Source organism: Brachionichthys hirsutus, chromosome 12 (genome assembly GCF_040956055.1).
Source record: "Brachionichthys hirsutus isolate HB-005 chromosome 12, CSIRO-AGI_Bhir_v1, whole genome shotgun sequence".
In the NCBI taxonomy this organism is placed as follows: domain Eukaryota; kingdom Metazoa; phylum Chordata; class Actinopteri; order Lophiiformes; family Brachionichthyidae; genus Brachionichthys; species Brachionichthys hirsutus.
Window position 1 is genome coordinate 11,641,299 of NC_090908.1, and position 15,238 is coordinate 11,656,536.

The 15,238-nt window shown below is 53.3% G+C and overlaps 1 protein-coding gene across 1 annotated transcript; it reads left to right on the forward strand.

The window, feature by feature from the left end:
* The first annotated feature begins 723 nt into the window (after positions 1-723).
* map4k4 (mitogen-activated protein kinase kinase kinase kinase 4) lies at positions 724-13,283 on the forward strand. Its single transcript, XM_068745926.1, has 24 exons — positions 724-828; positions 918-1,008; positions 1,134-1,264; positions 1,351-1,405; positions 1,506-1,584; positions 1,676-1,851; positions 1,925-1,997; positions 2,083-2,293; positions 2,410-2,571; positions 2,636-2,722; positions 4,456-4,611; positions 7,800-7,978; positions 8,073-8,190; positions 8,602-8,631; positions 8,752-8,928; positions 9,478-9,592; positions 9,789-9,956; positions 10,144-10,287; positions 10,891-11,025; positions 11,556-11,656; positions 11,854-12,003; positions 12,107-12,266; positions 12,469-12,608; positions 12,949-13,283. The coding sequence occupies exons 1-24, from the start codon at positions 724-726 to the stop codon at positions 13,030-13,032; spliced, it is 3,027 nt and encodes a 1,008-aa protein (XP_068602027.1). The 3' UTR covers positions 13,033-13,283.
* Positions 13,284-15,238: the final 1,955 nt, after the last annotated feature.

Genomic DNA, 15,238 nt, shown 5'->3' on the forward strand with positions numbered 1-15,238 from the left:
TTTTCCTCGCTCGCCTCTTCAGTGACGGCGTTCCGGCGGCGGCGGTTTATTCGCTTGTTTTTTGTTTTGTTTTTGTGTTCTGGTACTTTATTTAGTTTAGTTAGTTTAGTTTAGTTCTCATATTTGTGCCGATTCATTCTTGTTTACACGCAAGTCAGAGACGCTTGTTTCTCTCTCGCAGGACGAAGAGGAGGAAATCAAGCTGGAAATCAACATGCTGAAGAAGTACTCCCACCACAGGAACATCGCCACCTACTACGGAGCCTTCATCAAGAAAAGTCCCCCGGGCCACGACGACCAGCTGTGGGTGAGTTTCTACTGTTAAGAATGAGGTCATAGCTTGATCGTAAAGGGGGGCGGGGCTAAACGGCCTTAGCTTCGGGTTTTTACGATCTAATGGCTCCTAGGGGGGAGCACAAAACTCCAGCCTGTATTTGTTTTTACGGCTGCCTCCAGGACCCCCCACCCCCCCCCCCCCCCGGTTGCCCGGCTTCACGTTGTGTGTGTGAGATTGTGGATCAAGTTTGTTTCAAGTTTCCTCCATCGTTTGTTTCGTGGGTTCTCATTGGTCAGTTAAAAAATCCCAATCCCCGCACAAAACGGACGGGAAACATGGAAAAGCCGCAAAAACACGAGAGTGACCGCGGTGATATTTCTTGGTGGTAAAAATGTGGCGTGTGTGTTTACCCGTTTCCCGTTTCCCCCCCCCCCCCCCAGCTGGTGATGGAGTTCTGCGGCGCCGGTTCCATCACGGATCTGGTGAAGAACACCAAAGGCAACACGCTGAAGGAGGACTGGATCGCGTACATCTCCAGGGAGATCCTCAGGGTGGGTCCGCGTCTCGACGCTTCTCTCATTTCCTGCACGACGAGCCGCGCTAGCATGAATCGGCGTGTTGCTTCTTGTCCTTTCTCCAGGGCTTGGCTCACCTTCACGCTCACCACGTCATCCACCGCGACATCAAGGGACAGAACGTGCTGCTGACTGAGAACGCCGAAGTCAAACTGGGTACGCGCCCGTCTGTTTCCGGCAGCGATCGTGGCCGGACTGAGCGCCGGGTTTCAGCCGGCCGGAGCTTCGTCCTCGTCTTACAGAACCGCTAACGACGGTTCTCCCCTTCGTGTATTCCCCAGTGGACTTCGGCGTGAGCGCTCAGCTGGATCGGACGGTCGGCCGGAGGAACACCTTCATCGGGACGCCGTACTGGATGGCCCCCGAGGTCATCGCCTGCGACGAAAACCCGGACGCCACTTACGACTACAGGGTGGGTTCCTGCAGCTTTTACTGAACTAGAGCGCGGCGCCGCTACGTGAACCGGATCTGACTAAATCGGGTCTTCTCGTTCTCCAGAGCGACCTGTGGTCCTGCGGAATCACGGCCATCGAGATGGCTGAAGGGGCGCCCCGTGAGTATTTAACCCCTCGGTGGTTTTAAATAGGAATGCAAAGGAAGATCAGGGCGTAAAAGAAGGGCGGAGCCTAAACTGTGTTCCTCTTCCCCCCCAGCTCTCTGCGACATGCATCCTATGAGAGCCCTCTTCCTCATCCCCAGGAACCCTCCTCCTCGGCTCAAGTCCAAAAAATGGTGGGTTAAATCTCAAGTCTTTTTTGCTCCCTCTCTGTTTGCAGCGCGGCTGAATTCGGGGTGGGGGGGGGTCTGAATTCCACTAAAACAGGTCAAAGAAGTTCTTCAGCTTCATTGAGGGCTGCCTGGTGAAGAATTACACCCAGCGGCCCCCCACGGAGCAGCTGCTGAAGCACCCCTTCATCCGGGACCAGCCCAACGAGAGGCAGGTCCGGATCCAGCTCAAAGACCACATCGACCGAACCAAGAAGAAGCGGGGGGAGAAGGGTGAGTCCGAGGGGGGGGCAGCTTAAAGGTTTGAATTTGGTTTCATTCCATAATTGTTCCTCGCTATCCTCAGACGAGACGGAGTACGAATACAGCGGCAGCGAAGAGGAGGAGGAGGAAGCATCGGAGCAGGAAGGAGAGCCCAGGTAGCAGCTTTATAGATCAAAGCCTTCGTTGCGTTAGCGTTAGCTCGACGCGCGACCGGCTAAAGCCTCCCCTCGCATCCTCCAGCTCCATCGTCAACGTTCCGGGCGAGTCCACGTTGCGCCGCGACTTCATCCGGCTGCAGCAGGAGAACAAGGAGCGCTCGGAGGCGCTGCGTCGTCAGCAGCTCCTCCAGGAGCAGCAGCTCCGCGAGCAGGAGGAGTACAAGCGCCAGCTGCTGGCCGAGCGGCAGAAACGCATCGAGCAGCAGAAGGAGCAGAGGAGGAGGCTTGAGGAGGTGAGGGCGCCGCGCCTCCTTCCACGCTGAGCAGCATCTGACGTTAGCAGCGAGCTAACGTCTGTTTAAACCTAACCCTAACCCCCGAAAGCCCTCTCCTCCTGTGTCGCCCGTAGCAACAAAGGCGCGAGCGCGAAATGAGGAGGCAGCAGGAGCGCGAGCAACGCCGGCGCGAGCAGGAGGAGAAGAGGAGAATCGAGGAGGTGGAGCGACGGCGCAAAGAGGAGGACGAGCGCAGGAGGGCGGAGGAGGAGAAGAGGCGGGCTGACCGAGAACAGGTAGGAGCCGCGTGACGGGGGGGGGGCGTTCTGGCGCTGACGCTGAACTGAGGGTGTTCGGCAGGAGTACATCCGGCGCCAGCTGGAGGAGGAGCAGCGGCACCTGGAGATCCTGCAGCAGCAGCTGCTGCACGAACAGGCCATGCTGCTGGTGAGCGACGCCCTCTAAAGGACATTCCCGTTCCGCCCCCCGTCGTTCCCTCTGGAAGAGTTCCTTCTTCCGTTATTCCTAAATCCCCCCCCCCCCAAAAAAATGTGCTTCATGTTAATAGTTTCTGTTTGTTCAAAGCGATTCCGTGGCTGTAAAGACGTTAAAATTCGAAGTCTCTGGTAATCGTGAACGACTTATCATTCCGACGGGAGCCGTTAAACCCCGTTAACGGTTAGCAGTGGTGATGTCATCGCCAGGAATCCAGCCGTCCAGGAGGAAACGCTCTTTCCCGTGTTTACTCTCGGGGTTACTGAGGATACTCGGAGTAACGACGGGATACGACCACAGATATTCTCACATCCAGGCTTCCCGCCGTCACAGTCGGATCTGAGCCGAGCGTTCCGAGCGTCGTGATCTGCCTCCACGCTTGGAATCTGAACCGCTGTAGAATAAGTCGGAAACCCAACAACAAAATTAAAAGTGCTTCCAGATTTCCTCATAAAGTCATTTTAACAATGCTTTTGGAAAAGGTGCCCCCCCCCCCCCCCCGGCGTCTTTGCCTCAGTGGTTTTCGGTCCGACCTGACGCCCTCCCTGCTCTCAGGAGTACAAATGGCGGGAGCTCGAGGAGCAGCGGCAAGCGCAGCAGCTCCAGAGGCAGCTGCAGCAGGAGCAGGCCTACCTGCTGTCCCTCCAGCAAAGCCAGAGCCTGCACGCTAGCAAACAGAGCGCCAAGCCCCCCCAGACCCCCGAGCAGGACGGGCTAGCGCCCCCGCAGAGCGCCGGCTGTGAAAGGACAGAGTCCAGCCACAGTCTGGAGGAAACTACAGAACCCAAGCTACCCGTCGCCGCGCTCCAAGACCCCGCCCCTGCCTCTGAGCCAATCAGAGAGGTGATGCGTCGCTGCTGCTCGCCGCCGCGCTGGCTGCTGTAGAATGCATCGTCCGCTTGTGTGTGTACTCGCTCCCCACCGCTCTGGGTGTGCACGGCGTCCATGGTAACGGCTAGCTGCTGCTACGGGTGATCCGAGAGGCTAGACTGGAAACCCAGTAGAAATAACAAAACTGCTTTTAGTACCGACTTCTTCTGAATCCGGGCCTCGAGGTCCGCTCGGGGTCGCTGTCCTTCTGGAACGATGTCCGAGTTTCAACTTCCCCACAGACGGGAGACATTGTCTTCCGGGGATTTCCCGACCCTTTTCCCTCTGCGCCCTGCAAGGCTATCATAGACGGTTCGTTCTCCCTGCAGACGTGTCGCTGATCCGCAGGCTTCCGTTCTGATCCATCCGGTCTGCGGAACAGATCCCAGAGCTAAAATCCGTCTCATCGCTCGCTTTGAACTCTTGTTGGAGCTAATTGCTAATTCTTGGCTTTTTTTTTTTTCAACATTAGGGTCGAACTTTCTCTCAGGAGGAAATAAAAACGTCCTGCCGAACACAAACCCGCGGTTTGCATGGCGGTCTGTAACGCTTGTGGTGCTGAAGTCCTACTAGCAGGGATGTGGGAATACTGTGGCAACAATAACCCCGCCCGTCCCGGACGGGTGCTTCGTTACCCCCCCTGCTGATGTGCTTGAGCCTCTGCTAGTCCGAACCGTCTCTCCTCTACGGGGGGGGGGGCAAACTAACAAACCGTAGCTCCTAACGGCTTCACGTCTGTCCTAACGTCCTCGTCCACGCCCACCTCCGCCTCCCCATCGCTGCCGCCGCGCTTCACCCGTCTCTGTCCTTCCCAGGCCGACGAACGATACCGGAAGAACATCCAGGGTTCCCCTCAGGCGGCTCAGACCAAACCCCCGCAGCCCCCGGTGCCGCCGCGCTCCGAGTCTTCCTACCCCAACGGGAACCCTGCATGCGAGGCGCCCGCCATGCACCGGCCTGTTGAACCGCAGGTAACCACGGCAACAGCAATCTGCTCGTCCAGCTCTGTTGCGAGACCCGACGATCCTCCTAGTTTGACGCGTCGCCTTCTCCTCCTGCGACTCCTCCTTTCACTCACAATGTCGTATTGAGCTTCCTCCTTTTCAGGTGACTTCCTGGTCGCGCTGCTTTTTTTGATCAATCCTTGTGTGGCTCTAACTCTAGTCTCTTTCAGTCCGGATCTAGATCTCGTAGGTCTCGAGGACGGAGCGTCTCTAAAAGCTCTTCGTCTTCAGGGCCGCAGCTCGTTTCACGTCTGGACTCTCAATCTGGGTTCAATTGAATTCAAATGTGGAATCGGTTATTCTGTCCCCGCGTGTGCAGGAAACAGGAATAATCCCGGTTCACCGAAGTCGGGTCTGTTCTGAGTGTCGCACGGATTCATTTTTAGACAAGAAACAAAACGATGCTGTAACTGTGGGAGTGTGGGGAGGGTTGTCATGGTGACCTGGATTTTTATGAATCAACCTCAAGCTTTAATGCTGCGCCTCAATCGCCAGGTCCTCGTTGAACACACGTCAGACTGATGATTTATTCCCCCTCAGCTTCGTCGCTCCATCAACCGGCTGGGATTCGCCTCCTCCTTCATCCCCCTCCTCTTTTTGGACAGGCGACACCTTCTCCCACCGGATTAGCCGTTGAATTCTGCTAAGAGTCGCTCTGACGGCGGACAATTTATACTTTCCTCCCGGCCTCCGCGTTCCTGCACCCTTAGCGACGTGCAGCCCGGCAACAAGGAGGGCAACGGGAAAGCTTTCGGTTTGTTGCTCCTTCTCTCCTCCCCGTGGCGTTCCGAGGACTCTCATCGGGTTTCTGCTCCAAACGAGGACGCGAGTTGAACTACTTTGTTGGTTCTGATCCCCGGGTTCCTGACTGCACTGATGGATTTATATTCTGATGCCTTTTTTTTTTTTTTTATCCCACTGAGATTGGAAATCATTCCAGTAGAGCTAACAGGAAAAGGTTCCACGTAGAACCCGTTCAGGTTAGGGTTAGGCTGAAAGAGATTCCTCCTGCTTCTTAATTTTAAAGTCATTAATTATAATCCCAGCATGTTATCCAGCCCAAGGAGGGAAACTCTCTTCTTCTATGGTATCCTTACTTTCCTGAACCGTTCCTTTTTGCACATGAGCTTTTTATTCATTTTGCACATTGCATGATTCTCGTCATGCTACGTATGCTACAGCAGAAAATGGCTAATGAGGGCGGCGGTTTGAGGCTCTCCCCTTGTCCTGCATGCAGACTGACCCGCCCTCCCTCTCTGTGTTTGTTTGTTTCTTTGTTATCTGCAAGGTCCGTTCCCATCTGGCCGCTCTAAAGAGCAGCGGCTGCGTGGCGCCGGCGCCCTCCTCCGCCGCCACGCCGCCCGCCGCGTCGCGGCCGCACTCCTTCAGCGAGCCGCTCGCTCCTAGCTTTGAAAATCTGCATCTTCGCCACAGCCAAGAACCCCACCAACACCATCCCTCTCCATCTTTACCACCACCATCATCATCATCATCATCATCATCATCATCAACGCCTGCACGCACTGACCCACAGCTACCCTCCCAGCTTAGACCCTCGCAGCATGAAGCGCCCCCTACAGAGGAGGTCCCACCCAGGGTGAAAAACGATGCCACTTAAGCGAGTTTTATTAGGACGCGGTGTCCTCTTCAACGTGTGTGTGTGTGTGTGTGTGTGCGTGTGCGTGTTCTCCAACACAACCCGTCGCGTTTTTCACGCTCACGTTTTGAGCCGCTTCCGCTGTCTTTCATCACAAAAGGTTCCCGTCAGGACGACGTCGAGGTCTCCGGTGTTGCAGAGGCGAGACTCGCCTCATCACCACGGCAACGCCTCGCACGGCAGCCACGCCGCGCAACGTAGTGCCGCCAGGTAAAACCGACGCGGCGCAGCTGGATTGTGTGTGATTCCGTGCGCCGGTTCTCAGTGTCTTGAAAGCAGAATCGAGGTTTTAGCCTGCGTCTCATCCTGATGATGTCATCACTCGGCGCTGTTAAGAGAGGTGGTTGTTAGTTTGTGTATTTCGACAATCTAACACACACACAGGGCTTCTCACTGGGTGTGTGTGTGTCGACGGCAGAATCTTTTTGTGCCGGCTTCATCTCTGACTTTCCTGATCCCTGTTGGCCCAGCAGCGCGGCGGAGCCTCGGCTGCTGTGGGAGCGGGTGGAGAAACTGGTTCCCAGACCGGCCAGTAACAGCGGCAGCGGGGGCTCCAGTTCCTCCAGCAGCTCCAGTAACTCCAGCTCTCCTCCCGGCTCTCAGTGCGGCTCTGGGGAGAGGTTCAGGGCCCGCTGTGAGTCCGCCAACACACATGAAACAAAAACCAAACACGCGGGAAGTGGATAGAAGTGAAGCGCCGCCACCAGGCGGCGCGGGGGGGACGGAGGGGGGGCGACACAGTCACATCCAAATGTTTTTACCGCCTTTACCTTTCAAATAAGATGACCTCTTTCGCCTCCACCTCCTTCAGCCTCGTCCAAATCGGAGGGCTCGCCGCTCCGGCGTCCAGAGAATGCTGGGAAAAAACCAGAGGAGAGGCGGGACTTGGTCAGGGCGAACAGACCCGCGGTGAGACTCGACCAACAGCCGACTAGCCTGTAGCGTAGCGCGCTAGCTGGGACGGGTGTGGAGCTAGATCGGTGTGTGTGTAGTCATGACGACATGCTGGCTCCTTGTGTCATGTGATCCGCCCATCGTCCAATAGGAATGGTGAACGGTTGCTTTATCTTTTTTGGGCTGAAGTGTTTCCTGCAACTTGCTTGCTTCCTGTTCGCCGGTCTCGCCTCCCGGGGGCGGCGGCGAGCTCTGCTCTGTTTCTAACCCTGAGAAACGTGATTCTCCTTTTCATCCTCGCAACTCTAATACCGTCTCATCGTTCGAATTAATCCACTAACCTTGACGAGCAGAGGGCAGAGGTCATCTCTTCCGTTGCTTCATCTTCCTCCTTCGCAGCTCTCACGCCTCTCCTCATTGGCTGGCGCTCCTCTTTAACCGTTTTCCCCCTCTCCAGCAGCTTTTTCCGTTTCCTGCTTTTACCTTCATCAAAGGAGAATTAACCCGAAAACATCTCAACCCAAACTTCTCAGACGATCACGTGGAGAGAAGGCGTTGGCGACGTAACGCGACCTTTGACCTGGCTTTTACCTTTGACCTCCAGGACCTCACGGCTCTGGCCAAGGAGCTGCGAGCGGTGGATGACGTTCGCCCCCCAAACAAGGTGACGGATTACTCCTCCTCCAGCGAAGACTCGGACACCACCGACGAGGATGACGATGAAGAGGTAGACCAGGAAGCGGGTGAAGAGTCCACCTCTGGCCCGGAGGACTCGAGAGCTGTGTATGTACGCCACGGCGCGGTGGGGGGGGGGGGGGGCTCCTCTTAACCAAAAACGGGTTGCGTTGTGTTGACTCCTCCTCCTCCTCCTCCGCAGCTCCTCCCGGCTGAGTAACGGCGAGACCGAGTCGGTGAAGACCATGATCGTTCACGACGAAGGCGAGAGCGACGCCGGGTCGACGCCCTGCAAGGACAGCACGCTGATCGTCAGACAGGTACCGGCCCGAAAGGACGAAAAGAACGATTCACCTCCTTTTATTTCTCCTCTTTTTCATTCACAGTGTTCTCAGTTCTTCCATCTGTGTTGATCGTGTCCTGTTCTTGTTTCAGCCCAGGGTTAGCTTAGCACAGGCTAAATGGAGCAGGCTTCATGCTAACAGGAAGAAGCTAACTCAATAATGAAGCATTTCACTCACGTTTCTTACCGTTTAGATTAGATTTGGAGTTACTGCGTTAGCAGTTAGCATCGTTTGCCCGTATCCTTGACGACTGACGTGAGTTTTCCGTCCCGCTCGTAGAGTAGCCGCTGTAGTTTCCCCTTCGCTCTTCCCAGCGCCTTCTCTTCCCCTGAACTCACCACGAACTCACCTAGACCCAAAGTCGTCTACGCCTCTTTCTACTTCCAGAGCTCAGGTGACAACAGAAAGCGTCCGAGCGCCGCGCCGGGCCCGCCGGCGGGCTTTGCCCCGAGTCCCGCCTCGGCGCCGGGCCTCGCGCACCACGCCCCCAGCCCCCACCATCATCACCACCACCATCATCACCATCACCCCACGCAGCACTCGGACCGGAACGGCTTTGCCGGCCGCATCCACCTCCTCCCAGACCTGATCCAGCAGAGCCACCATTCCTCCCCCCCCTCCACCGCATCCAACTCCCCTTCCTCCTCCAGCCTTGCCAGCCCCACCTCCATGTCCCCCCAGAGTCCTCTGGACAAGCTCGGCATCCTCACAGAGGTATGTCGTTGTCCCCCCCCAGCTCTACACCGTCCTGCAGAGAGATGAAGATGGTTTTTCCCGTGGCCCTTTCTTTATCTATTCGCCCGTCGTCCCGCCGCTTCCCGTGAACTTTGCTTCCGTGATCTCAGGCGTGTTCGTTTTATTTTAAATTCCGGCGTCCCGAGAGGCCGGTTGCTCTAATCTAAAGCTCTAAAGCTGATTTTGCTCCTTGATCAGTCGTTCTCACGTTCCGCAGACTGTAGATCGTAGCACGCGCAGGCAGTTAGGAACGCCACGGCAAGTATTCTCCCATGGAAATTCCTTTTTTTTTTTGTACGCCTTTCTGTTCTTTTTGAACATATGTTCACCCTCCACTGTAGTTTTTGCCCTTTCACTCCTATAATTTTCCCTTTAATTGAATGTTTGTTGCGTTTGCATGTTCACAATGTTTCAGAAGTTCCCCCGCTGTGCTGCCTTCATTCATTATCGGCTGACGTTTCAATACTTTCAATTTGATCGGGGTCACATTCAGTCACGATAAATCCGTCTTATTCCGTCCCACCTTAGAGCCAATCTAGTAACAACATGCAGAAACACAAGTCTTCTTCCTCCTTCACGCCGTTCATCGACCCGCGCCTCCTCCAAGTCTCTCCATCCACCGGCAGCGCCCTCAACAACATCGGTGAGTCTGCCCCCTACAGGCTGCTGCAAGTCGTGCTTTCCAAACTGAACCATAAACAGGTGAAGCGTCTCGAGTCAGTCAAAGACATTTCAAAGGAATGCATTTTGCCGGAGCCTGAAAGAGACCCATCTCCGCATCGCTGACTATTTTACCGCCCGCTAAATTCTACCTAAGCGCTTCCCATTGACCTTTTTAGGCTACGGGAATGACGCCCGGCTGGCGGAGGCGCTGAGGGCCGACCCGTCCAGGAAGGGCTCCGTTGTTAACGTCAACCCGGTCAACACTCGCCCACAGAGCGACACGCCAGAGATCCGCAAATACAAGAAGAGGTTCAACTCTGAGATCTTATGCGCTGCGCTCTGGGGTAAGAAGAAGAAATTGAAATTGAAATTATTCTGTCTAAGTAGAAAAAAAATGCATCAACATTAAAGTTGTTATTCCATCATGACATAGCTATATCTTTACCACTTGGGGGCAGCAAATCCCTGCCGCTGTGTTTTCCTAAGTGCGTGTGTGTGTGTGTGTGTGTGTGTGTGTGTGTGTGTGTGTAGGGGTGAACCTGCTGGTGGGAACAGAGAGCGGTCTGATGCTGTTGGACCGCAGCGGCCAGGGGAAAGTTTACCCTCTGATCAGCCGACGGCGCTTCCAACAGATGGACGTCCTGGAGGGACTCAACGTCCTGGTCACCATATCAGGCACGCACCTGTCCACGTGCATGCGCACGTGCACACACACACACACACGCATGTTGTATTACGCTTAAGTCTGCGCTGGACTTAACTTGCGTAAAAGTATGTTGTCAAATCGTCTGCCACGTCTCGGTGTTGCATGAATGTTTGTAGAGACACGCACCGGCAGGATGTCTCACTCGCGAAAGCACATCCATGTTCTCACTTCCCTTTCTGGATGGCTCACACACACACACACACACACTCCAAACGCGGGCCGAGCCGCCCCCCCCACCCCGTGTCACAATGCAGCTTTTGAGACAATCGGATGTTGAGTAAATCTCGACCCCGCGGAGACGTGTCACGCATGTGAAAGCGTGTGCAAAGCGGACACGCTTACGGACGGAAACGCCACAGAGCGACGCACAATGTCCTTCCATGCAACATGGATTGCATCGCCGACACGTGAAGATGCGTGTCATGGAAAAGTTGCGTCCACCACAGCCGATCGGGTTGCTAGGAAACCCCTCAGCATCACATGGGAGCGTACTAACGTCTTTAAACGTGTACGATTCTGCTGTTTTAGGTGAACTGATGTGACCCCATTTGACCTTTCGCTGTCAACCGCAGGTAAGAAGAACAAGCTGAGGGTCTACTACCTGTCCTGGCTGAGGAACAAGATCCTGCACAACGACCCCGAGGTGGAGAAGAAGCAGGGCTGGACCACCGTGGGAGACCTGGAGGGTTGCGTCCACTACAAAGTCGGTGGGTTTCCTTCTCGCGCTGATCGTTCATGAGTGGGTTGACCGTATTATAATTACAACTTCCTGTATCCCCGTTCTGCTTTTACTCAGTGAATGAAGGCAAAAATGCTGAATAATGAGTTTGAAACTGCAGGTTTTACTTTATGTTCTGTGAATGCAGGCGTCTCAGGAATAAACTGGTTTAGAGACGTCTCAGGTTGATTGACAGACAGGGAAAGCCCTCGGTTAAGTAACCGTCCAGGAAAGGAGCGCATGCAACTACCCCCCCCCCCCCAACGCGCCAGAATATGGACCACCACTTCCTGTTGGAAACATCTCCAGATGTTTTCTTCACACTCCATCATTGCATCTAATAGTTGTCATCAAATCAACCGACAGGTTTTTAAACCAGCAGGAGTGGAATCTACAGGAAATTTCCAAGGATAAACGGCTTATTTTCGACAAAAAGCCCAAACGCTGCAGACATTTTGGTCTGAAGCTATCTATGACTATTTCTCTCCTTCTAATGCTTTGTTTTTTTTTGTTCCCCAGTGAAGTACGAGAGGATCAAGTTCTTGGTTCTGGCTCTGAAGAACTCTGTGGAGGTCTACGCTTGGGCCCCCAAGCCCTACCACAAGTTCATGGCCTTCAAAGTAAGCCCGAGCGTTAGCTTAGCTTAGCTTGTTGAAGCGCCTGTGGCTTCATCCTGTCACATCGTTTACGAAGGTCGTCTGATTTTTTTTTCCTGTTGTCTATTCGGGTATTGATTATTCCTGCCCCCCCCCCCCCGGTGAATGTTTATTGATCTGAGTGGGGGGGTAAAACAGCTTGTCTGACCTGTGTGCTTCAGTCTTTTGGTGACCTGGTGCACAAGCCCCTGCTGGTCGACCTCACCGTGGAGGAAGGCCAAAGGTTGAAGGTCATCTACGGCTCCTGCTCGGGCTTCCACGCCGTGGACGTGGACTCTGGCGCGGTCTACGATATCTACCTACCTACTCACGTAAGAACTCTCGTGCACGTCGGGGGGGGGGGGGGGGGGGGGCGCCCTAGAGGTCATGGTAGACGTCAAAGGACGGCGTGTTGTTGTTGCTTGTCCCGCTTAGATCCAAACCAACATCCAGTCTCACGCCATCATCATCCTGCCCAACACCGACGGCATCGAGCTGCTGGTGTGCTACGAGGACGAGGGCGTTTACGTCAACACCTACGGGCGCATCACCAAAGACGTGGTGCTGCAGTGGGGGGAGATGCCAACCTCAGTGGGTGAGTCGCTAGTACTCGCTGTAGATGTAGAATAAAGCTCGTTATCGCCTCAGAACTCTCTTTCTGCTCCCTCTACGTGCGTGGAGCGATCAGGGATAGGACGCCATTGAGCCTTCAGAAGGCTGACACCTTTGGGTTTTAATATAGATCGTCTTTTTATGCTCGGTTTTCATTTTTCGTTTGCTTTTCCTTCTCTTTGCAGCTTACATTCGTTCCAACCAGATCATGGGTTGGGGAGAGAAGGCCATAGAAATCCGCTCGGTGGAGACCGGCCATTTGGACGGCGTCTTCATGCACAAGAGAGCCCAGAGACTCAAGTTCCTCTGTGAGAGAAACGACAAGGTGAGGCCGGTTGCTTTCGTGAAGTTTCTTATCCATCCAAACTGCAGGAAGAAGCAGATTTACCGTCGCTGCACTGCACAGTATTTGGAGCAACTTCCGAAGACTCTTTCCGTCGACTCAGCCTCTACTGGTTAAAATCTAGCAGCTGCTCTAGTTTCAGTTCTCTTGAAGTTTTCCCTTTCGGGTGACGCGGCGCTAAAATTACTTCCCCTCGCCGTGATTCCGTGGCGATGCTTATGGAAGTTATGGTCTGGACTTCCTTCATATTGCATGAACGAAACGTTTATCAGCACTGATGTAACCACTGACTGTCTACTGATTGCTTGGTTGAACTCCTCAGGTTTTCTTTGCCTCCGTTCGGTCCGGAGGTTCCAGCCAGGTCTACTTCATGACTCTGGGTCGGAGCAACCTTCTCAGCTGGTAGGAGGTCGGCATCCGGCCCTCTTCCTCCTCTTCCTCCTAGTTGTTGTCCACCCTCACTAACACTGGATCTCAGAACCCGCTGTCGTTGACTTGTCAGCACTCGGGACAACTGAAAGAGAATGAAACCAACAACCAAACCAGCTCCTTGAAGCGGTTGACAACAATCACACCTTTTCTCTGGAGCCGCCGCCCCTCCGTTGCGGCTGTGGCGCGACGCGTACAGCCGTCACCTGCTGAAATACCGCAAGTGGTGATGACCTGCGTAAGAAATGAAATCAATTAATGCTTAACTATAAGGTGAATTTAAGGGAGGAGGGGCAAGCTCCTTGTGTCTTTGGTTTTGTCGGTGCTCGTCACTGCGGTGGGATAGATTTTGAACCTTGACATTACTTCCTGTTTCTGGGGATGGTCAGTAACCTTGAGGTCTTCTACTACTACTGCACGTACCTTCTGCAGGTCTGCGTCTCATTGAGAGTTCCTCCCTCTGCCCTTTATTACGAGCGTTTCATGGGGCCAGTGGGGGGTGGGAGTCTGTTTCATTGATGCTACAGTAGTGTATGTAAACGAGAATGTCAACCAGGGGGAGTTACCTGTAATACCCCAGAGCCTGGGGGGGGTTGGTCACGATGACCAGCGGGTGAAGGCGGGCCGAGTATTTTGGTTCTACTATAAGTGGGATTGATGGGACTTGACAGGACAAGGCGTGTGTTGTGAAGTGTTGTTCAGACAGGTGCTTTAAAAGAGGGGATGACATTGATGCAGGTGGATTTCAGGATAGTATTTTTTGAATTATTATACTATTATTATTATTCCTTGAAGATAAGTGTAACTATGTGGAGTAAAACATGTCTTTTAGATTTACGCACATCCACCCACGGTCCGCCGTTTGCTTGCTTTTATTCCGAACCCACAGAAGTGCAAGGTGTGTTTGTCTAAGAATAAAGTAATGTGGGTGTGGTCTAATGAAGAAAATAAAATAAAGGTGTCTATGTACAATAAAATTTCATTTAATCTTCCAGTGGTCGTGTTTCCCCTCCCCCCCGCCGGTCAGATTAAATGACCGGGACTCGCCTCTGGAAGGGCTGGCGGTCAAAGAGAAGCTTGAACTGCTGAGAGAAGTCTGATATAAGTCTGATATATAACGATAATAAAACAGATGAGAGAGTTCAGGAACACGTGTACTTTTGTGGACGGAGAGTCGAGTGTCATCGGCGTACAGCATTTTCTGGACGAGAGGGAAAGCCATGGTCAGCAGGGGGTTTTTTCTTTCTGGATGACATTTATCGATCTTTCATTTCATTCTTTCAAATAATTTTTCATTTGTATTATTTGTATGAAAGTGATGCACAATGTGTCAAGAATGTATAAAACATTTTACCGTGTGGTCCAAGGCATAAGCTGTTTTTTTGGGGGTTTTTTGCTTTGCATCTTGTCACAAGTGATCGACCGAGGTGTTCCGCTTCAAGCTAAGACCATTGAAAGCTGAAGCGTTGGAGCCTTTGTGTCAGGCGTAGATATTTTATGTGGAGTGTGTGTGGGGGGGGGGCTGTTCTGTATTTGCTTCACAGTCTTTAAGGAATCTGTGGGAGCAAAAAGTGCATTGGAGAAAAGAGTTTTCTTCACTAAGCTGAAAAAACTTTCATTGGGAAGTAACAGTTTGCTCTATTCCGTGCCCCCTCTCTCTACATTACTACCTGCTCCAGCTGTTACTTACGTTTTACGTATATATGTGAAATGCCGACCGGCGAACTGCGGTGTCGACTTCCATCCGGCTGGTGGCTGCCAAGCTGGAATTTCCTCTGTTTTCACAGCGAATCTTCAGGTTGTTCACTGGAAATAAGGAGCTAAAGCGTGTCCAAACTTTTCCTCATCAGGTCACAATCACGCTAACCTTGGGTGTGTGTGTGTGTGTCCGATAGCAATGACGCGTAGTGTTTTGACTGATTTGTCACAATCATCACCCCCCTTCCTCAAATGGGGGAAAGGCCTCCAAACCCCGACGCTTTGTCACACCGAGTGTTTCTCTTGTTGCATCACGGCCTCGATGAGTCGGCGTAATGACTTCTTTAGAGATGGTGACAATTAGCGATTCTATTATCAGGCTGAAAAAGGGACTGAGGAGGTGAAGCAGTCGTTTAAAATGACAGGCAGCGTTTAAAATGTGTAGACCTGTTGTCATCAAAAACCACTACTTGGAAATCCTTTTT

What these genes read in the sequence shown, in the direction of transcription:
- map4k4 (XM_068745926.1), top strand. Translation starts at nt 724, where the DNA reads ATGGAGTTCTGCGGCGCCGGTTCCATCACGGATCTGGTGAAGAACACC. An exon ending in CGGCTCAAGTCCAAAAAATG is followed by an intron (nt 1,585 to 1,675) that starts GTGGGTTAAATC and finishes CCACTAAAACAG; the next exon opens with GTCAAAGAAGTTCTTCAGCT. An exon ending in ACAAGTTCATGGCCTTCAAA is followed by an intron (nt 11,657 to 11,853) that starts GTAAGCCCGAGC and finishes TGTGTGCTTCAG; the next exon opens with TCTTTTGGTGACCTGGTGCA.